This window comes from Neodiprion fabricii, chromosome 4 (assembly GCF_021155785.1).
Source record: "Neodiprion fabricii isolate iyNeoFabr1 chromosome 4, iyNeoFabr1.1, whole genome shotgun sequence".
Lineage (NCBI taxonomy): Eukaryota > Metazoa > Arthropoda > Insecta > Hymenoptera > Diprionidae > Neodiprion > Neodiprion fabricii.
This window is the reverse complement of record NC_060242.1, coordinates 16,546,424-16,567,476: the sequence shown is the minus strand read 5'-3', so window position 1 is coordinate 16,567,476 and position 21,053 is coordinate 16,546,424. Positions and strand designations below refer to the sequence as shown.

Below are 21,053 nucleotides of genomic sequence, written 5' to 3'. Positions count from 1 at the left end.
ATAATTCGAGAACTTCCCGCATGTGCTGCGTTCGACCTTGTTAGACAACATGGCGGAACGGATCACGCGATGACGTAGGTGAATGCAAATGAACATTTAGACGAATATTCTTCCGAGTTAACGTAGTTGAGAACAGGTCGAAACCGCTGTGCTACAAATTGTCCGTTTGCGTTTTTATCCTGAGGTTTTGCGTTTATTTATAATGACGGTATGCAGTTCGCAGCCGATACAAAGAAAATTGAGTAATTATATAAGATCGATTGAAAATTTTGCGCCATCATTATCGTCATTATAATTGGGTAGCCACCAGTGTCGCGCAAGTTCGGCGTCTTGAACGATAAATATTGAATACAGAACACATAATAATTAGTGGGTAAAAGTGAATAACTGGAAGTCGAACGCGCGTCGAATAGTCCGATGACCGCAGTCACCCTCGATCGAAAACAACGAACGGCCAACTCAACGCTAGCCGAGGGTATCCCAAGCTCTCTGTCCCAAGGATAATCTAGTGATCTCAGATTCTCTGTAGCGAGCCCAGAGTCTTGAAGTTGGCTGCAGTGTGACTTAACCTGTCAGAAAACGGAGAAAAGCACGGAGCACACTCAGTATCATAACCGACTTGTTAACCCACACGTACTGCGTATTCGTTCAGACAGATATTCAATCCTCTTTCGTGTATACATATATAGTGGTTCAAATTCTCGTCCGTGCTTTCCAACCAGACGCACCAAATCCACGATATTTCGCTTTTCAACGCAAGGCTCACATATTGTTATGCGGTGGTGACTTAGCGCCAGGTGAGTAAACCTTCCTTGTCTCCGAGAAAAGATTTCTAGTTTGAGAAAGAGAGGAAGAAAAAAAAATGTTGTTTCCTTCGTTTCAAATGGCATTGAAGAGAGACAATGGGACCTTTCGCGTAGGTTCTTACGTTTCGTTCTATCGACCGAATCCACTTCTTGCTTTGTATTTTTCGCAAAAATTTTACCAAGCGTAGTATCAATTTCTTAGTTCTTTTTGTTTTCTTCTTCACTTCTCGCATTATTCTTTCACCGTTTCTTTCTATCGCATAATCGGGTTACCCCAGTTACCATTTGCTCGCTAACGGAATTAACCCCCTTCTGTCACCATTGCTCTGCATTTTATGTTCGGATTCACATTTCCGTTAACGAGTTAATCCGCGTTTCGGTCACACTACAGTATCTTCTGGTAAATATTAGCAGAACCGTTGATTGGTCTGATCGTCTTCGAATTTTGGATTCCAATCTAAACATATAACTAGGCTTTTATTTGCTACACACAGCCGATTTGGAGCTGTAACATTTTTAAAAACGATTCTCAAACCTCTAAGACGTATATTTCAACAAAAATATTAACGAATGAATTACACGACAAGAAAGAACCCTCAAACAAAGAAGATTGTTTGAGATATTAAGATTGGCACAACAAAACTCTTCTCCCACATTTCACACGTCAATCGTATCTATGTATGCGCATCTTATCTGCGGATAACCAGTCCCTCGTTCATCTGGAATCTATTGTATTTATTTGAAACAGCGTGTTCAGAAATCTAGATAAGCCCTCTGCGGCTGGAATACATAATTTTACCACAAATAATAGCACCAACATAACATCTTTCTTTGTATTGCTGTGCGATTTTTATCTCCATCAAATTATTAGTATCGCCAGTCACAGTTGAGTATTACAAAAGAACGTGTGGCATTTCTTATTTCATTTCCAGAGTTATTCAAGTAGCAGGTAATTAGAGTGAGGCTGGTCAGACATTAATTTGGGAATAAAATGTCTGGACACAGAAGTACCGGTGGCACCGGAAGCCATCCTACTGGTCCTCAGGGTCTCAAGCAAATAGATCTCGACCAGATTTGGGGCGACCTGAGAGAAGGCATCGAGCAGGTTTACAACCGACAATGCATGCCCAAGCCAAGATACATGGAGCTCTATACGTATCCTTAGATATCAACAATTGACTTGAAAGACATATTTCAAAATGTTTTTGACACTCAGCTTGTGATACCTAAAAAAAGAATCTATCAAAAATTTTACATAATGTATTTTATCCTTAACTGTAAAACTGTTGTGAAAAAACACAGACACGTGTATAACTATTGCACAAGTGTACATCAGCAGTTGAACAACAGGACGTCGATGAAAAGTAAGAAGGGTCAAATATCGGGCGGCGCTCAGTTAGTTGGGCTGGAATTGTACAAACGTTTGCGAGACTTTCTGCGGAATTATCTCATCAGTTTACTGAAGGTGCGAGACGCCGATTAGTTATCCTTATCCAGTTTTCTCTTGCTCTATTCTTGCGATATTCAATGCCTGATTTCAATCCTCGTTTAGCATGGAGTCGACCTGATGGATGAGGATGTGCTGAAGTTTTACACTCGACAATGGGACGAGTATCAATTCAGCAGCAAAGTCCTGAACGGGGTCTGTGCGTATTTAAACCGTCACTGGGTGAGGCGAGAGTGCGAGGAAGGTCGAAAAGGAATTTGTGAGATCTATCAGCTGGCGTTGGTCACATGGAGGGATAATTTATTCAAACATTTGAACAAGCAGGTAAAACAAATGAGGTGAATCAGCGTATTTTCGATGTCAAATTACCCACTTTTCTCCACTACTTATCAGGTGACCAACGCGGTGCTCAAACTTATAGAACGAGAGAGAAACGGTGAGACTATAAACACAAGTCTTGTCAGCGGAGTGATTAATTGCTATGTTGAGCTGGGTCTAAATGAGGAGGATCCGGGCGCCAAAGGGCAGAATTTGTCCGTCTACAAGGACTCGTTTGAGAATGTTTTTCTTGATGACACTGAACGCTTTTATACACGCGAAAGCACTGAATTCCTCCGACATAATCCTGTCACAGAGTATATGAAGAAGGTGTTTGACCAACATATAGTGAAACTAACGCCAAGAAGAAGGAGTGGGATGTTCATACAAATATTTTCGTTTTTCACAGGCTGAGCAGAGGCTCCTGGAGGAAGAGAAAAGAGTCAGGGTGTATTTGCACCAGACGACACATGAGCGTATAGCAAAAACCTGCGAAAAGGTCCTCATCGAGAAACATTTGGACATATTTCATGCAGAATTCCAAAATCTTTTGGACGCTGATAAAAATGTCGATTTGGGTCGAATGTACATGCTTGTCGCCAGGATACCGAATGGTCTTGGGGAGCTTCGCAATCTTCTCGAAAGTCACATAGCTAGTCAGGGATTAGCTGCTATCGACAAGTGCGGCGACTTTGCGGTTAACGTATGTAAATTTACCGATCAAACTTTAATAACTGCACGAAATTAGCCATCAAGTTTCGGGTCTTTCGATAGGAAAATGTTTGATGAACGAGTGTTGCTATTCGTCTCTTTCTTAGAAGCGACTTACGATTACCTGGATTTATATTGCAAGAAAGGAAAAGAAAAAAAATATTGAGAGAATCGTGAAACTGAGCTTATTAATCATTACTATGTACGGTTATGGAAATTATTTTTCAGAACTTTATACTTACCATGTTGTTAGTGCAGGATCCTAAAATATATGTGAGCACTATCTTGGAAGTTCACAAGAAGTATAATGCGCTGGTATTGGTTGCGTTTAATAATGATAGTGGATTTGTCGCTGCTCTGGACAAAGCTTGCGGACGGTTCATTAACAGCAACTCTATTACACGAGCTGCTAATAGCAGTAGCAAATCGCCAGAACTCTTGGCTAAGTACTGCGACCTTTTACTCAAGAAGAGCAGTAAGAATCCGGAAGAGGCAGAGCTCGAAGATACACTTAATCAAGTTGTAAGTTTTATCTAACTAATAGCAAAGTGTAACATCATCTAACTCGCGATCTTATCATCAAATGAAACAGCGAGGTTAAAATAATGTTCTTTCTTCGTTTAGATGGTAGTTTTCAAATATATCGAAGACAAAGATGTATTCCAAAAATTCTACAGTAAAATGCTTGCCAAACGGCTCGTGCAGCACATGTCTGCCAGTGACGACGCTGAAGCGTCAATGATTTCAAAGCTGAAACAAGCTTGCGGATTCGAATACACTTCTAAACTACAGCGCATGTTCCAGGTATCTATACGTAATCACGTTGACAGATTATATTCCACTTTTTACTATTTTACCTTGTTTTATTGAAAATTTATCGTCCTGTAGGATATCGGAGTGTCGAAAGACTTGAACGAACAATTTCGAAGGCATTTGATAAATTCTACGGAACTTCTGGACATTGATTTTAGTATACAGGTGCTGTCGTCCGGTTCCTGGCCGTTCCAGCAATCTTTTACATTTTCTCTACCCACAGAGGTACTAGTTCTTTTTGCATACTTAGGTAATAATGTACGTGTCCCGAACAATCTATGCAACGCATTTGGTTTTGTTTCGCAGCTGGAAAGATCTGTGCACAGGTTTACCACGTTCTATAGTTCTCAGCACAGTGGGAGAAAATTGAATTGGTTGTACAACATGTCCAAAGGGGAATTGCACACAAACTGTTTTAAGAACAGGTGAAAATTTATTGTTAATCTCTTGCATCGCTGGCTTTGTTTTTTCTTTTTCTTTTTTATAATAATTCTCAATCTCTGCTAATTTCGTTTTTTATTTACAGGTATACTCTGCAAGCTTCGACCTTCCAAATGGCGGTTCTATTGCAGTATAATGTGGCTACACTTTGGACCATGCAACAACTTCATGACGCTACGCAAATCAAAATGGATTTTCTTGTGCAGGTCCTTAACGTCATAGATTTTTTTAAATAAATTTCCTGACTTATCGTGCTTTGCTCCATCTTTTTAATTGTTTTATTTCTTATTTGTAACACAGGTTATACAGATTTTGTTGAAAGCGAAGCTTTTAACTGTCCCTGCACACGAAGATGAAACTAATTTAACTCCATCGTCAACCATCGAACTATTTGCAGCATATAAAAAGTGAGTGAATCCATTTCTCCTTCACCTTATTGTCCAGAATTCGTAAATCTCGTACTTTTTCACATGTAAAACTTGAAGGCTTAGAACTCATCATTGACCAACTATCGAATAATTTTAATTGCAGCAAAAAATTAAGGGTAAATATCAACATACCAATGAAGACGGAATTGAAGGTTGAACAGGAAACGACCCACAAGCACATAGAAGAAGATCGCAAGCTGTTAATTCAAGCCGCGATTGTGAGAATTATGAAAATGCGTAAGATCCTAAAGCACCAGCAACTCGTCGCCGAAGTACTAAACCAGCTCAGTGCGAGATTCAAACCGAGGGTGCACGTTATTAAGGTGAGGGTTAAGTTGATTTCAAGGATTTGTAAATTTTCAATATACAATCTTCTTTGACGGATGTACACAGCTTATCATCTTCTCGCTCATTTCTTTGATTTCTCTCATTCGCAGAAATGTATAGACATTTTAATAGAAAAGGAATATCTAGAACGTACGGAAGGACAAAAGGATACGTACAGTTACCTGGCATGATCTGCCTAAGTGAGACAACAAAGTAGCAGCTGTTTAAAACAGGAGAAACAACTTCTGCCGTACGCATCTGTCATTGTTGCTGCTGCTGTTGTATCTACGTTACAATATTTATTATTTACGTCGCACACAAAGTTCTTGTATACAACATAAGCCCCCTCCCCTCCTTTCGGCCCTGTATGAAATAATTGTCCGACCGATCGCATTTAGCAAAAATGAAGAAAAAGAAGGAAGAGAGAAAAAAAGAAAGAAACATGGATTTTATAAAATATAATTAATAAATTTCTTTCATAGTTCAAATTTATTCGGTTATAAACGTAATTTGCAACTAATGACAGCCGGAGAACAAACCTTGTGGTTTAAAATTAAATGAACAATTTAAATACCAATTATCGATTTGTATTGTTTATGGAAGAAGGAGCAAATGCAATTTTGCTTCTACGTTAAATTTTATGATTGTTTGCTCGTGTCGTAATCTTCGAGACACGCGTGATTTTTTTTCCTATGTATTCAGTATTTTTTTATATTTTATTAGATGCGTACACCTGTTAAATTAACTAGCTGAACAGACTCGAAACGCATCTTCTATCTATAGATAATTTTGATAAATACTTGCATCATATCGGGCACCTGTTTTTTTTCTCGTTTTGTTATCAAACAATCCTTGGTAATTTACGAACAACGTTTTTTATCACTGTTGTTGTAAATTGATTGTAAGCTCGCTGTGCGTTACCGGTTTTCTTTTTTTTTTTTTTTTTTTTTTTTTTCCACCAAAAGGTAAACATGTGAACTTCTTTGGTTTGAGAAAACTTCATGGATCATATTCAAGATGAAGGATTAGAGATATTTTCTTGGCATAATTGTAATTATTTTTTTTCTGATTTTTATTCTAGTTTGTTCTTGATTGATCGATAATTACGTAATGTTAATAAAATATTTTATTGTAGTGTATTCGAATTTTAATAGCCACAAATCCTCCTGTTGTTATTGTGATTTTTTTTTTCTAATCTTCTAGGGTTGCGCAAAGAAATTTATCTTTATTTTGCGATGGTTTTTCTTTCGTTTCATTATGATCATCGTGTAATGCTTAAGGACCGTGATAAGATTTTTGTGAGGAAGTTGTTGGATTGTAATCGAATTTCGCCTGTTCTGGGGAAATGGAAAGTATTGCAAAATCCAAATGGAAGTCATGCGAGATACGATTTAGAGACGTTTTATCAGATTCTAATCCAGACGGCGATGAAACAGAAAGAGAGAAGAAAGAAAGAAATGTCCTTAGCAAATAAATAAATAAGTACGCACTGATGTTTTATCGTAATTTGCAACCATAATTAAACGATACGCGGTAGTTAGATTCAATTTTTAGGATGATATGTAAGTAGGTAACATAGCAGGTACAATTTGGGTCGTCAATGAAATAATATTTGATTTGATCTAGTTAAATTAATAAGAATATTCTCAATTGTTTAACCATACTTGAACGTGAGATAACTGAAAATTGAGGAATGTAAAAATGAATGGTGTGTACACAGCACTAAGTCCATGGGATTAGTTAATACTGCGATGCGCCGTATTATTTAAACTGACAAAACACAGGGGTAAAGAAAAGAATAGAATTCTACGTACAAAATATATTTTATTTTATTGAAAAGCTGAAAAATTATATTTGGAATATGTCGCTAAAAGTCGGGAGGCATAAGATGTAAGATGAAAAACGAGGGTAAGAAGTATAAAAAAAGCATTGAATATTTTAATGATCGATGACGGCAATTTAGAAGGTAAAATTATAGAAGTATGCGTGATTTCATTTGCGATGAAAACATGAAGTAGATAATGTTAAAATGGGTTTTCCTTTTCGTTTTTTTTTCTGCAATAATAATCGAATGATACATCAACATCACCGCAAAAACTATTCATACATATACTATAAGCTCACAACAATGTGTACGAAGCTTTCGGTATTTATTAGCCTACTATGAAACTACTATAATATTAATTAAGCCGCTATTAACAGATCCTCGGAATTTTTTATTAAGATAATAATAATCGTCATTCATTGATTCCTTCATTCATTTGTTCATCCATTTCTCAGGCTGCTCAGATTATCTCAAAAAATAATCAGATCATTACCACAATAAGAAACTGTTGAATTGTTTTCACCTCTCATTCACTGTCTTTACTTTTCTCTGCTTTTATCATTGTGATTATATATTTTTTGTTTCCATTCTACATTTTTATAACCAGTCAAAAGGATAATGAAGAGAAACAATTACAAGTGAAAAGTATATTGGAATAATTTTTTACGCTCAATTTTTTCCCCTAAATCCATTGAATTTTCTCTGTGCTAGGTATTATTGTATTAGGAGGAGGGTATCTTTTATTATTCTCAATTTGCACTTCTTGTCACGTAAAATTATTGAGAGAAAATTTCGTTGAGAAGATTGGTGTATCAACAGTAAAAAAAAATCTTTTGGTGAATAATTGGAACGTGTCGACCACGCAGTGTAAATATTAATGATATTATACATATACATATAGACATATTAAAAAAAATTAAAATGATAAAAAGTAATCATATCGACACGTTCACCAGACAATTCTCAAGTGATATACTATATAATAACAATAATGATGTTAAAGGGTTAAAAAAAAAAATGAATCAATAATACAAAACTCAGAGAAATAAACAAAATGAGAATGGGGTAAATCGTAAAAATGAACGATCAGCCAGACATATGAGTAAAAATTGAAAAAGTTGAAAAAAATGTATATTGCGACTAATTATATTTGGATATGTCATTTATAATGATAATTTTTTCTATTCAGTAATACTATTAATTATGTGTAATCCATTTTATGGGCTGTATAACGTGAACAAGAATACATATATACTGTTTTCCAATGAAAAGTACTTCCACCGAGTCGGTAATTTGCAATTATTTGCAATCATTTTTGCCTTTGAACTTAATTGTACATGTTACAAAGTCTTGTCATTTCTCTCACTTGATGGAAAATTCATGGAATGAAACACTCAGCCTTTGAATTGAGGATATATGTAATGCGATTTTTGCTTATTGTTACATAGATTTTAAGTTTATTTCAAACGTCGTCCAATTTCCAATCTAATAACTTCAGTAATTCTTCCTCTGTGTATTTAATCAGTATGTTTGCTTCCAGGTGTGCCTTTGGATATTTGTAATGCAAAAAATGATTAAGTTTTTTTTCCCGTTCTCTTCTCAAGCAATATGATTGAAAAGTGATATAATCTACCTTTTGCTTCTTGAGATTATCCACTAACAACATTTGCTTTTTGAAAGCATGCAGTAGCTCTGATCGTTGTTTTTCTAGGTTTACTATCGCTGCTTTCTTTTCCTCCTCCAATTTTCGATTATCTTCTCTCAATTCCTGTAAAGCAAATTTTTTTACTGTCACGTTCATCGGGTTTCTGAATTTACATCAAACATAGGTACAGATACTAAATTCTGTCATATAAAAATCAGCCAAGAGACTGATCATGCGGAATTACAGGCACAGATTGATCAATATTTTAAGAACCTTTTCCTTCAGTCTACTGCTCTTCAATGCTTTGGAAAGTCTTTCATTCTCCTCCGTAGATCGATTCAGTCTTATGGTGTAGCTACTCAAACTTTGACTGGTTGCTTTCAATTCTTTTTTCAATGCATCGAGCTCCTAAAAAATTGAGAGAAACTGATGTTCCGAGCAATTTACATAAGAGACAAACCCACCTTTTTTAACGAAACATTCTCATTCTCACTTTTTTGCAGATTTGCAAGTTGTGTGCTGTTGGTGGCTTCAATTTTCCCGAGATTTTCTCGCAGCGATGTAACTTGACCACAAAACTTGACCCTTTCCTCGTCTAGTTTTTTATTCTCCGCTTGAAGCTCGCTGCTGTAATCACACTTGAATAAAATAATTTTTATTTAACATTGACCAGTTTCGAATGAAACAGAGAATCATTACAGGCAAAGACAAACAGCAAAGCCCACCTTTTTCTTATATTCTAGCTTGATGGCCTCGAGTTCGCTCTCTAGGATTTTTGCCTTTGATTTGAAAAATCTAACCACAGCGTCGTTGCGCTTCTCACAACTTTCCTCGTAACTTCCATTGTCAGGGGTATCTCTGTGAAATTTAGTAATAGAATTGATTAGACCACTTTAGTGGTTCTATCGTGCGTACAACAATATGACTTACTTAATCTTTTTTGATCTGCTCAAGAAGCGCGGCAAACCTGCGTCAGACTCTGAGTCTCGTGACACAGAATCAACGACCTGTTTTAAGGATTTATCCCGCTCCCCATTTTTCGACTTTGAATTATTAACTAGACGTTCGTAAGCCGCCTCGCCGTCGAATAACCGCGACGTGCTAACGACGGAATTGACTTCCCTCATAAGCTCCCTAGTTTTTCTTTCCAACTCGCCGTTTAATTCGTAAAATTTATTCTCCCTGGTCAACAGTTCGTCGGACATTGTTATATCTATTATGAAAATATTGATTATTGTTCGAAATTCTTATCCTCGATTTTAATCTGACAGATCTGATTGTTTGTTTACATGTTTTGACAGCTGAGCTAGAGTGTCATTACTTTTGGTTTGAAACCCCGCTAGGCGTTCTTCCCTATCGGCAGAGCGAAAGGGTAAGCCCCGTAAGCCAAGAGTCCGCGTCTCTTCCTTGTCTCTGTTCATTTGTTTGTGGTTTGCTTTCTGTTTATCTGGACCATAGACATAGATCTGCATCGAACCACTGAGATATAATTGGTCTGACATAGCCACAATCAAGTGACGTTAGGGAATAAACATTAGTATTCCAGCGCAACAAAGGTTTACGTTTAATTCTACGTGTTCGATTTTCCCCAGAAAGAAGCATCATAGTTGAAGAAGAAAACGATTACTGCAAAGAAAATCTAGTTTGCTTACCTGAATCTGTAAACACCACGCAGAAATGGCGGCCGCTGAGCAAGTGGGTCTAAACAAAACGTGGGAATTGTCCCTTTACGAGTTGCATAGAACGCCACAGGACGCGATTACGGACAATACCGAGATCGCCGTCAGCCCGAGGAGCTTGCACAGTGAGCTTATGTGTCCGATATGCCTGGACATGCTGAAGAAGACGATGACTACCAAGGAGTGTCTTCACCGTTTTTGCTCTGACTGCATCATCACCGCGCTCAGAAGCGGAAATAAGGCGAGTACTTTTTTTTATGGTATTCAACACCCATCGATTTTCACGTATGCAATCCTGCTATCGATGCACTCGATTTCCAGGAATGTCCGACCTGCCGCAAAAAGCTGGTTTCCAAAAGGTCGCTGAGGCCAGATCCCAACTTCGACCTCCTCATATCAAAGATATACCCGAGTCGTGATGAGTATGAGGCTCACCAGGAGCGTGTTTTAGCTAAACTGAACAAATCTCATTCTCAGGCAGCTCTGGTCAATTCCATAACAGAGGGAATTAAGCTTCAAAGTCAGAATAGGCCGCAAAGGTCTCGGAAGAACGCCAACGAACCTGAAAATGCCAATGGTACGGCTTCTTACACTGCTGGCAACACCAGTGGACGAACGACTCCCAATCCAACTGCCAACATGGCTAATCAAAGCGACTCCTCACAAGGACCAACAGGAATCCCAAACAACAATGCACTGATGGTTAATGTAATTAGCAACAGTCAGAATCACCAGAATTCTACTAACAGCGTCTCCCAGCCTGCGAGCAGCCCTGCAGTGTCGGGTAGCTAAGTTTTGATTACCTTCTTTGTTGCCTTGAACCTGAATGCTCGATACCAAATCACAGATCTGTATTGCAGAGGTTTTCTCGTATGTTTACAGGCACAACATCCCGAAATTCAACCACGCCTTCTCCGAAGCCTGCAAAGCGACAGAAAAGTCAGCAAAATTCTGAAAATGACTCTGCAGGGTCCAGTGTTGAAGTTGAGACTGGCGGGGGAGAATCTATGGTTGATACGGAGGGGGAAGGACCCGGGGAACCACTTATGCTGAACGAAATTGAACTCGTTTTTAAACCGCATCCAACGGAAATGGCTGAGGATAATTCATTGATCAAAGCATTGAAGGAGAACAGCATTCGATATATCAAAACGACAGCCAATGCAACAGGTGAGAAATTATCTATTTTCGGTATGAAAAAAAGTTCCTGATTGACTGATATTTTCTTTCGTGTTTTCCCAGTTGACCATCTGAGCAAATACCTTGCCACTCGATTGACGCTTGATTTGGACACGGAACTGTCAGAATCTCACAGACACTTGAATTTTTGCATATACATAGCTCCATCTCCCGGCCAGCTGGTTGTTCTCAGTGGTTCTCAAACGTTGCGACAAGTCAATGACAAATTTTGGCGAGTTAATCGACCACTGGAAATGTATTATTCATGGAAAAGAACCTAGGACATCGATTATCATTTTCCCCTACAATCTGTACGTGTATGGTGGAAAATTGAAATGATAATCATTGCTGGAGGAGTTAAAAGGAAATCCACTATCGACTTGGCAAAGCTACAGCTACTAACGAAGGTGAAGAATGCAAATAGAGAGGAAAAATAAGATATCAGCAATTCTTTTATTCTTGATTAGATTACTTCGTCGAGAATAATATGTATTTCTTTTTGATGATAAAGATAAAAAAAAACATTGTTTTCCAGTTGCAGTGGTTCATTGATTGTCACTCCAATGTCTAACTGACTGTCTGCCATTGGATCAAGAGACGCGTTCCTACGCATTGGCGTCGCCGAATCGGAGTACAACATATATTTATACCTAATTTTTAAGGCAGCGTCGCCATGGCACGGAACTCACCAATGATTTTTTCGCACTCTCTGTGTAAATATCCGCGTCTTACGATTAGACGTGAGTGCACTTAGGTGAAAGGATCTGGGTCCAGTGACACTCATTTCATGGAATAGTCGACAAGTGACAAGATATGACACAGATGGTAAAGATCTCTTATTACGGTAATGTGCAAAATGAATATACGCATATATAAGTATCTGTAGCATTTCGAGATTTGTAGGTATCCTTGTTTCTTCTTTTTTCTCGCTTCTTAGTAATCTTCTCTATCCATCTGAACGCGATGGAATTAGCATCGCGCTTATGAAGCACTTCCAAATCAACTTCTGCTTAGCTCAGGGTGTCCATCAAAATTGGATAAAATTTTGTCAGGCAACAACAGTTGTCAAGATCTCTGAAGAATCTGTGTATTGGTTTTTTAATGTTGGAAAATACCATTTATAACCATCCTGTTTAGCAAATAAGTGATTATTCATACATATTAATTTCTATCGATATTTAAACTAAGAAGAATAAATTGTAAGATAAATATTTTACGTACCTCGAAAAAGAACTAGGTAAAACTGTGTTAATAAAAACAAAATGTAAATAGAATGCAACGTTGAAAATTTAGAACGTGAGTACCGAGATCTGTAAGAAAAGAAAAAAAGATGACAATCGTCAATGAAATAACAAGAAAGAGAACCTTGAATTCGTAACAAGTATTAGCTGGTCGGTGCATGTTAAAGAGAAGCGGATTAAAAACGTGAACTAAACTTATTCAGCCAATGAGGTCGCGGGTTGAGGCGAAGCGGCGAATGACGTGGCCAAGGAACTGCGTCAACGTTCCACTTTCCAAACCCAGCGAACGGTGACTGAACGGAATTCGCTGCCACACGTCGCGTGGTCGGATCGGTAACCTCGTTGAAAACGGGGATAGCATTGCGTTTCCTTTCTCCCACGAGACGTTCGAGGCTAGAGAAACAATAGACGATTTTCGTCCCGTGGAAGAGTGTCTGCCGAAACGGGGAACGCTGCGATTATGCGTTTGCGAAAACCGCAGTTGTCTGCGTCGAGCAGCGGTTAGTACGGCGCAAAATTTACCCACCCACAAGCGTCTGTATAATCGATAGACACCGCGTCGCTGTGCGCATAAGCCGGGTGTATGTCCGCGGTTAAACGCAACAGCTTTGTAATCCACACCAGTTGCATAGAATCACCTGAAGCGGTGACAACTGTTGATTGCCAAGTTTGACGGCTGTTACTACCCGAACGATTCAACGAGCTGCAGTTCTTTTTTGGAATTGACAATCTCTGCTCAGAGTAAGCTGCACGCACGATAAGCAGTACGATATATAACACGTGTGCCGTTTGAATATAACAACATATCGTTCACACTGATTACGTGATATTTGTTTTATCTTCAGCATTTCACGTTGGACGGTTTTATTGTACCTACTTTCCATCGGAATGTTCCAGTTCGAGTCTCTCGCTCTTGTATTTACCAATGACGACTGAACGGTTCTCATTATATTGCGTCTAACCTTTTTTTAACTTTACCTACATATATATGTATGTATTTCCGCGTTTGTTGTTGTAGTTTGTCGGCTGTTTTTCGCATTAATCGTGTAGCAGCTGTGGCTAAGACGTTTTATTTTCGATAACATTGATGCATTAGCTGCGTCGGTTCCTGTGTTATATTCTCTTTGACGCAAAATCGAGTTCTTACCTACAGGTATATCCTTATATCCGTACAAAATGCCGTCGGATTATCCTTACGAGTATGAAACACTTCGATCGAATGGTATGTACGTAGGTACACAAAGTTACGCTTTGCGAAGCGATACTTCATTGTACTCTAATAATTAACGTCCTTGACGTCGGATATCGATCGTGCATCTTGACGCAACGATTCGTCATATTCACATTGTCATTTTAATTTGCTGAAAAATATTATATACCAAGAGAATATCTTGAAAGTTAACACTCGGTCACCGCCGACTCGGCACTACTCACGTTTTTCGTCTGTTTTTCGCAGGCTGGCCATCCCATATTTAATTTTAATCTGCGAAAGGCCGAAAAATGATTGCATCGACGACGACGACGATTATGTTTTCATTTAATGTATGGGGCATTCCCTGTCAAATCGTCCATGAATAATGATTTGAATTTTTATGGGTGATCACACCTAATGTGATAAGCTTTAAGGACTTTTTTCGATTTTCGACCTTTCGCAGTTTGAAATTAAATATCGGATGGCCAGCCTGCGAAAAACAGACGAAGAACGTGAGTGGTGCCGAGTCGGCGGTGACCGAGTGTTAACTTTCAAGATATTCTCTTGGTATACGCAGGTATGCATGAGAAAATGACTTAGTTTGATTCTTTTGATTGTTAATTAAATTTTTATTTATTAATTTTTCATATTGTTTGAAAATTTTTATTATCAACTCATTACAACTATGTGCGATTTAATTTTTTAGACATGGATCAGCAACCTAATCAGCCAACTCAGGCCCAACTGTTGGAGGGATTTAATGTACTGTTCGGAATCACCGAACTTGTCGGCATTTTTCTCATTATTCTCGTGACGGTATGGGTTACCCATTTTAGAGGCGGTTTTGCTTGGACCTCTGATCCGGGACATGAATTTAATTGGCATCCGCTCTTGATGACCATTGGACTCGTATTTTTGTACTCAAATGGTAAATATGTACAACTTCAAGATGATGACAGTCTGGAAAAACCGGGTTTATTCAGGGAATTTCGTCTATCGGTAAAACTCAGCGAATTGTGATGAACTCCAGAGAAAAATATACTTTTTTATAAATTGTTTTCAAACTTCCACTATGCTTCGAAAATTCGGCTAAACTAACGTTCGGAACTGGCATTGTTCAATTTCTAATTATTTGTGTGAAACGAAGTAATACTATGTGTCGTGAATCGAAATTTATGTATCGAAGGTGCACAATTTCTGGAGTTATTGGTCATAAATGCCGCCACTCAACATTACCTAACTTTTGTGGAAAAAGATCAGGGTATTCTGATTTTTTCAACAGGAAAAGTCCGGGAATTTTATTTTAGTAGAATTGTCGCCACCTTTAACACAATGTTCATTAGTCGCGTTTAACGTCTCGTTATTCAAGTGTATCGGCGTATAATAGTAACACATCTAAGTCCACTAATTAACACTTCAATGTACTCTGTGCTTATCTACATATAGGAATGCTCATCTACAGGACCCAGCGCACCGTTAGAAAGCGTCGATTGAAGCTTGTTCACGCTGGAATCATGATTTTTTGCCTGTTATGCACCATCATTGGTCTTATCGCTGCTTTCGATAGTCATAATCTGGCCAACCCGCCTAAACCGAATATGTACACACTGCATAGCTGGGTTGGCTTGACCAGCGTTCTTTTATTCTGTTGTCAGGTGAATTTTTCTCTTTGATGTCGTTTTCCGTTTCAATCGGGACATTTTTTTGTTCACACTGTATTCTTGAATCGACATTGAGAAAATATTGACTATTTCAGTGGGTTGCTGGAATGATCTCGTTTCTCTATCCCACAATACAACCGCATTTACGAGAGGCCTACATGCCGCTGCACGTTTACTTCGGTACTGCCGGTTTCGTTGGTGTTATTGCAGCCTGTCTTATAGGACTCAATGAGAAGGCTATTTGGGTATTGTAAGTATTAAGTAACAACAATGAGGTGGAAAAAAATGGAAAAAGTCAAAATATATCTATAAATTGACTTTTTTTTTGGAAAAATATTGGGTATATACATAATGAAAATATTGGAAATGTTTAACCGTTATCCTTGAATTCAATATTTCAGACAATCATCATACTCTGAATTTATTGACGAAGGGATCCTGATCAATATTATCGGTTTGGTTTTTATCATTTTTGGTGGTTTGTCGGTTTATATGGTATCGCAGAATCGTTATAAACGTTTGCCAAGACCCGAAGACGAAGTTTTATTGGCTGAGCGAAGTAATTAATCAAAGTGCCCTGAAAGGTATGGGCTGGATTATATTTGCCAAAAATATATGAATTCTTACGTATTGGTGCGAAAAGTGTATCCGCGATGTATGTATTCCTGATCCAAATATTTTATAAAAATTTTACTTCCTTCATTTTTCTTCTTTTTTTTTTTACTGCAGGTACTGACGATTACTGTGAGTAGTATTTAACGGCTCCGGTTCTTTGGATAAACGTTGAGATAGTGTACAGATGTATAAGTGTACATATACAGATATTTTATTTACTATTATTACACATATTATTTAAACAATATACATTATACGCACACAAAATCACTAATGTTTATGTTGGGAAGAAAAGAAATGAGTTTACTTATCAAGGGTCGCTCTTCCTTGTGTACGCAAGTACCCGAATCTCGTCAAGCCTAAATCTTCAGACTTGCAAAGGAGAACTAATCTCTATTACGTGCGACACATTATCTTTATGTACCTACGGTATATTGTATTGATGTGATAAAATATTTGGAAAGAACGGAAGGAGACAGCTATACGTGTATTAAATGTTGCTGCTTCAGATACACGTAGATTTATATTAATACTTGTAATCAACTCAGTGGGACCTGGTATTGAAATCATTAGCATTGCTGTGAATATACATGTACTTGAATACCGTCACAATTTTATGCGAACACGCACTTACATACTGCGTGTAAAGTATATCATACGATGTAATATTCTATTTTTACTATTTTGGTGCTACCGAAGTTATCTTATCACTGTTATTACACTATTCCTACCCATTACTCCAAGAGACTGTAAATTATATTTGTGCTGTTGCGTATTATCCATATCGTAATAATCTTATATTCTGCATAATCATATGTATAATAACAATATATAGTATTATTATGCATTCAAAATTGTTCTTTGCAGATATCACTTAATTTGACAGTTATTTGTATTAGTTATGTAATTCCTGAAATTGTCCAATTCCGAGACAAATTAAAATGAATATTAAGCACCCTGATCAGCTGCACAAATTTCACTAGTGAAAATTTGGTTGCCTGCGTAGCAGGCACACGATCGACTTCGCAACTTGAATTTGCCGTTGACTGAAGCGTCAGTCAACGAACTTGCTGAACCAATTCAGGTTGCAACGCGGTTATTTCGAGTAATATTTCACGCGTCAGTTTGATTGTGTCAAATATTTGAAATTACTTATAAAATACGTCGTCTAACGTAAAATATTGAGAGACTACGATACTAGCTTATTTATAAATAAATCAGCACAATTCAACGTACCTGCAACAATTGCAACTTTTCAATGACCGTCATTTCGTCGGTAAAAAGAAATTTGTATATGTCCACAGAGCTGAGTCGGTAAGATAAATCTGCGTCGGTAACTTCACAACGGTTAGTGCATGTACCCGCCGCCGAGGTGATTCGGAGTCACAGCGCGGTCGGTACCGTCTGTGGCTCGGTAAGTGTTCCAATCAACCCCAAACGAAACGATACCGTGTAATGCGCGTAATTAACCCTAAAAGATCGCACCTCGGTAGAATCGCAGAACTGTCACACTCACAAACGTGATATTGTGATTCAACGGTGAGTTCTCAAAATCTAAGCAAAAATGATCTAGGTATTGTTCAAGCATCGCAGAAAAACTCTCTCAGTTTTCCTATCATAAATTGATTATTTAAATGTTGCGAAAAATAGGCATGGTTAAAAAAAGAGCCAAAAATGTCGAAAAAACGGTTCTTATTTCGCATGAAGAATGGCGTCACGGGGCCCATTTCCACGACTACGGCGTTCTACGAGGACTTTGACAAATGTGAAATTCGAACAAACGGCGATCGTCAATTGTTCAGTCGATGGTTACAGTTGCAAGTCAAATTCGTCCGGTACAATTCAGGATCGAGTAAGTTAGATTTATCATTGAAACATAGTAATGTGCTCATACTAAGCTCATACAATCTATCCGATTCAAATATAACGAGAATTCCGATAAAGAGCGCGTAAACTGAGAATCGTGGTTATTAAATTCGTATTGAAACCCCGCCGAGGATGAATGGCCAAGATTTTTCTTTACGCGAGGGTCAGAGATGCGATTCGCAGCCTCGATGCCGATGTATTTTCCTTCCCTCGCAGCCCACGAGGAGCACTTAACATGAGTCAACAGCCTCGAAACTATCAGTGTCGTCCCTTGCCGCCTCGCTTAACCGCCACCGAGTAAAATCGAAGGACATAACTTATTCGTCGGCCCCTTTCGATGCATCGCGTCTCATTCCTGTTGGCGAACTCAAGCCCGACCTACACCCCTGCTACCGTAGCCGTTCAAAACTGTTCGAGTAGATAGCTGTAAAGTTTCCAGGCCGCGACAGTTATTGTACATTTATATTATTCCGCTGCAGTGGAGCGGGAGAGTTATCATGCATCGTCGGATCTTACCTTGTACATCCCGATCTTCGATTCGCGCACCCTTTTTTGGTTTATTGACCATCCTATAGCCGAGACGAACAAAATTACTCTGCATCAGAGACTGGAATCGTTGATTGGAATGGATTCGTGTAATTCAGACAATATACCCTATCCGTAGTTGTTAAAAATCTAATTTCATTCAAACACATATCATTAACGTCATTGAATATTTGTTTCAAGTGATTTTTGAACGACAAATTTATTTTGAACAAACGGTACACGAAAATAGTAAAATAAAATTCAAGCTTTTTATACATCTTTCATTTGAATATAATTATCACATTGGCAATTCTTTCTTCATGCCTGTACGGGTAGTTCCAAGATATTGCGTCTCAAAACCTGATATTCGTGGCAGAGTACAAAATGTAATGATTACGGTCAATTTAATATTTAATGGAATATTAACAGTCTCCTTATGATACCTACTAAAGGGTGAGACACTTTAATTATTTTTAATACCTTTTCGAAGGTGCCAGGAGATAGACACTGACCAGGGGAGCGATATGGTGTGCAGGATATAGACTTTCTCATGAATGAATAAAATAAAATACTCCAAAATACAAATATCTATATTTAATTTGTACGATATTTTCAATTCGTCTTCATATATTTTGTATGATTACATACAATGATTAGACTTGTCGTTCCACATATTACTTGAGATGAAATATATAAAACCGATTAAAAATCTATGAACTCAAAAGATTCCTCAATAGAACGCAACATAAAATCATCGCCTTTCTCGTATTGTACATGAATATTTTTTTCATTAAATACTTATCTCTCTTGGTTATTTTGTATTTCCCTTGCCATATGCCATGCGAGATATGGCAGAGGAGAGATGTTTTTGCAGAAAATCGTTGATAGTACAGAGGCAAATCATGTTTTTGGTTTCCAATTTGGACAGAGTGACTACCGCACATATTACAATAGACGTTGCCTAAAACTAGAATAAATAGACAACTAATTGCGACATGCGACTTACCAGGGCAGATAGAAAACGGCAATTGCACCGCGCTAACTGAAAACAAAGTGCAACGGCGTTGATCCGTCACGTCTTGCCAACTTTGTGCCGAACTCTTAACACGCTGACATAGTATTAACGAGCAAGTTCATTGTATTAGTTCAAAAATAACGGCTATAAAAATACCAGGGGAGGAGGCGTCGAAAGAGTGGGACAAAACGGAATATGGAATGTTTTGAAAAATAGTAATGTGGAATCAAATTCGTTATTGAAATACCATTGTACGTTTATACAGGTATAAGAAAATACATTTTTTATCGCAACTTATTGGATAGGTTACCAGATATTTTCACTGGAATCAACAATTTTTTTGGCGGGACACGGCAGGGTAGACACAGTTTTAGTGTTTGAACTTAATTTTTGGAAATTTTGAAAATATTTGATGCTAGAAATTTAGTGCGCCACACAGAACACAGTCACAATAAAAAAATTTATTCTTCATTCTTTACTATTTTTTTTCCAAAAGACATTAAAAGAGCCAATATCTTGGAACTACCCATGTGATAAAGCTTCTTTTAATATAATTATGCTTGTATTATATCATCTCCGGAGTTGCTTTAAAATTTTCTAATTTGACTTAATTTCTTTTGGGTTTTTGCAGTACGTACGTACATCCTCAAAATACGATCCAAACTCCATGCGACGAATTGTTATCTTCGATGTAAATATTCATAGTTTCATTTTTGCTACACAATATCTGATTCACTTCGTTGCGTTTAAGTTTTCGGTGTCGTATTTCTCTCACCCTCTGTCACACCGCGATGCATCCTGCAAACATCGTTTCCTATTGTCTATTTTGTTCCTGCCCTCGAGAGTGCGTATAATTTACTGTTCTTATCTGTAAATTCTCGTTTAGGCTACACTCACGGTATCTTTGACGCCTGATGGCTCTGACGCGTTATTCTATACGCGTATATTTAAACACTATTATATGCATGCACGATTTATACTCGTATCTAAATCGCATCTCGTAATTGGTGCAGGTGTCGACTTGCACGATCTTAATTATTGAACATGTTATCTGGATTTGGGGTAAGGGTATGTGCATGAATTTAGCGACATATTTCCCAGCGTTTATAACATAGTAAGTTATATATGCGCGAAAATTAATCTTTCAAAGTTATTATATTTATGTAAAACCCAGACGTTAAGGGGACCATGTGTGTGTAACGGGTCGAAAAGTGGCAGATTTTCGCGATTTTATTTCGATGGGTAAAATACGCTGATCAGTTTCATTTTTTTTTTATGTCACATCAAAGCACCCGTGAAAAACAGAAAATAAATTTTTA

At 37.8% G+C, this 21,053-nt stretch overlaps 4 protein-coding genes and 1 long non-coding RNA gene across 17 annotated transcripts; 3 read left to right on the top strand and 2 right to left on the bottom strand.

Annotated features, from left to right (window-relative positions):
- Window positions 1-123: 123 nt before the first annotated feature.
- Window positions 124-5,613, top strand: LOC124181626 (cullin-1). Of its 3 annotated transcripts, none has more exons than XM_046568354.1 (14): window positions 124-797; window positions 1,739-1,961; window positions 2,109-2,271; window positions 2,359-2,577; window positions 2,647-2,901; window positions 2,981-3,274; window positions 3,541-3,804; window positions 3,907-4,086; window positions 4,171-4,320; window positions 4,402-4,520; window positions 4,622-4,742; window positions 4,837-4,943; window positions 5,068-5,287; window positions 5,402-5,613. In XM_046568354.1, exons 2-14 carry the CDS (start codon window positions 1,798-1,800, stop codon window positions 5,480-5,482), a joined length of 2,337 nt encoding a protein of 778 aa, XP_046424310.1. In that variant the 5' UTR covers window positions 124-797; window positions 1,739-1,797; the 3' UTR covers window positions 5,483-5,613. The 3 variants fall into 3 exon arrangements, with proteins under 3 accessions (XP_046424310.1, XP_046424308.1, XP_046424309.1); XM_046568352.1 differs by having other exon boundaries at window positions 3,511-3,804; XM_046568353.1 differs by lacking the exon at window positions 124-797 and adding an exon at window positions 959-1,206 and having other exon boundaries at window positions 3,511-3,804.
- Window positions 5,614-6,215: 602 nt separating this feature from the next.
- On the bottom strand, window positions 6,216-10,486 carry LOC124181630 (testis-expressed protein 9). 3 transcript variants are annotated; one of them, XM_046568364.1, is made up of 8 exons: window positions 10,414-10,486; window positions 10,083-10,240; window positions 9,692-9,974; window positions 9,487-9,619; window positions 9,226-9,399; window positions 9,035-9,169; window positions 8,750-8,884; window positions 6,216-8,662 (listed from the first exon to the last, which is right to left on the bottom strand). In XM_046568364.1, exons 2-8 carry the CDS (start codon window positions 10,231-10,233, stop codon window positions 8,579-8,581), a joined length of 1,095 nt encoding a protein of 364 aa, XP_046424320.1. In that variant the 5' UTR covers window positions 10,234-10,240; window positions 10,414-10,486; the 3' UTR covers window positions 6,216-8,578. The 3 variants fall into 3 exon arrangements, with proteins under 3 accessions (XP_046424320.1, XP_046424319.1, XP_046424321.1); XM_046568363.1 differs by lacking the exon at window positions 10,414-10,486 and having other exon boundaries at window positions 10,083-10,263; XM_046568365.1 differs by lacking the exon at window positions 10,414-10,486 and having other exon boundaries at window positions 10,051-10,174.
- Window positions 10,439-12,835, top strand: LOC124181629 (E3 ubiquitin-protein ligase RING1-like). Of its 4 annotated transcripts, none has more exons than XM_046568362.1 (6): window positions 10,439-10,681; window positions 10,762-11,224; window positions 11,323-11,610; window positions 11,683-12,026; window positions 12,155-12,444; window positions 12,557-12,835. In XM_046568362.1, the coding sequence occupies exons 1-4, from the start codon at window positions 10,439-10,441 to the stop codon at window positions 11,898-11,900; spliced, it is 1,212 nt and encodes a 403-aa protein (XP_046424318.1). In that variant the 3' UTR covers window positions 11,901-12,026; window positions 12,155-12,444; window positions 12,557-12,835. The 4 variants fall into 4 exon arrangements, with proteins under 4 accessions (XP_046424318.1, XP_046424317.1, XP_046424316.1 ...); XM_046568361.1 differs by having other exon boundaries at window positions 12,523-12,835; XM_046568360.1 differs by having other exon boundaries at window positions 12,161-12,835.
- On the bottom strand, window positions 12,550-13,182 carry LOC124181633. The gene is made up of 2 exons (XR_006870518.1): window positions 12,841-13,182; window positions 12,550-12,748 (listed from the first exon to the last, which is right to left on the bottom strand). It is a non-coding gene; the product is annotated as an uncharacterized LOC124181633 (long non-coding RNA).
- Window positions 13,183-13,221: 39 nt separating this feature from the next.
- Window positions 13,222-17,026, top strand: LOC124181631 (plasma membrane ascorbate-dependent reductase CYBRD1). Of its 6 annotated transcripts, none has more exons than XM_046568368.1 (6): window positions 13,222-13,360; window positions 14,759-14,980; window positions 15,499-15,707; window positions 15,809-15,963; window positions 16,115-16,297; window positions 16,443-17,026. In XM_046568368.1, the coding sequence occupies exons 1-5, from the start codon at window positions 13,321-13,323 to the stop codon at window positions 16,278-16,280; spliced, it is 792 nt and encodes a 263-aa protein (XP_046424324.1). In that variant the 5' UTR covers window positions 13,222-13,320; the 3' UTR covers window positions 16,281-16,297; window positions 16,443-17,026. The 6 variants fall into 6 exon arrangements, 5 of the variants coding, with proteins under 5 accessions (XP_046424324.1, XP_046424325.1, XP_046424326.1 ...); XM_046568369.1 differs by lacking the exon at window positions 13,222-13,360 and adding an exon at window positions 13,464-13,601; XM_046568370.1 differs by lacking the exon at window positions 13,222-13,360 and adding an exon at window positions 13,494-13,624.
- The last annotated feature ends 4,027 nt before the right edge of the window (window positions 17,027-21,053 follow it).

Excerpts from the sequence above, each read along its gene's own strand:
- LOC124181630 (XM_046568363.1), bottom strand. The coding sequence starts at position 10,263 with ATGTCAGACCAATTATATCTCAGTGGTTCGATGCAGATCTATGTCTAT. Across the intron at positions 9,400-9,486 it reads AGCTAGAATATAAGAAAAAG|TGTGATTACAGCAGCGAGCT; the intron begins GTGGGCTTTGCT and ends ATTTTATTCAAG. Across the intron at positions 8,663-8,749 it reads ATAATCTCAAGAAGCAAAAG|GCACACCTGGAAGCAAACAT; the intron begins GTAGATTATATC and ends AAATATCCAAAG.
- LOC124181631 (XM_046568366.1), top strand. The coding sequence starts at position 14,037 with ATGCCGTCGGATTATCCTTACGAGTATGAAACACTTCGATCGAATG. Across the intron at positions 14,981-15,498 it reads CGTATTTTTGTACTCAAATG|GAATGCTCATCTACAGGACC; the intron begins GTAAATATGTAC and ends ATCTACATATAG. Across the intron at positions 15,708-15,808 it reads TTCTTTTATTCTGTTGTCAG|TGGGTTGCTGGAATGATCTC; the intron begins GTGAATTTTTCT and ends TGACTATTTCAG.
- LOC124181629 (XM_046568360.1), top strand. The coding sequence starts at position 10,439 with ATGGCGGCCGCTGAGCAAGTGGGTCTAAACAAAACGTGGGAATTGTCC. Across the intron at positions 10,682-10,761 it reads CGCTCAGAAGCGGAAATAAG|GAATGTCCGACCTGCCGCAA; the intron begins GCGAGTACTTTT and ends CTCGATTTCCAG. Across the intron at positions 11,611-11,682 it reads AACGACAGCCAATGCAACAG|TTGACCATCTGAGCAAATAC; the intron begins GTGAGAAATTAT and ends GTGTTTTCCCAG.
- LOC124181626 (XM_046568352.1), top strand. The coding sequence starts at position 1,798 with ATGTCTGGACACAGAAGTACCGGTGGCACCGGAAGCCATCCTACTGGT. Across the intron at positions 1,962-2,108 it reads AGATACATGGAGCTCTATAC|ACACGTGTATAACTATTGCA; the intron begins GTATCCTTAGAT and ends GAAAAAACACAG. Across the intron at positions 4,521-4,621 it reads ACAAACTGTTTTAAGAACAG|GTATACTCTGCAAGCTTCGA; the intron begins GTGAAAATTTAT and ends TTTTATTTACAG.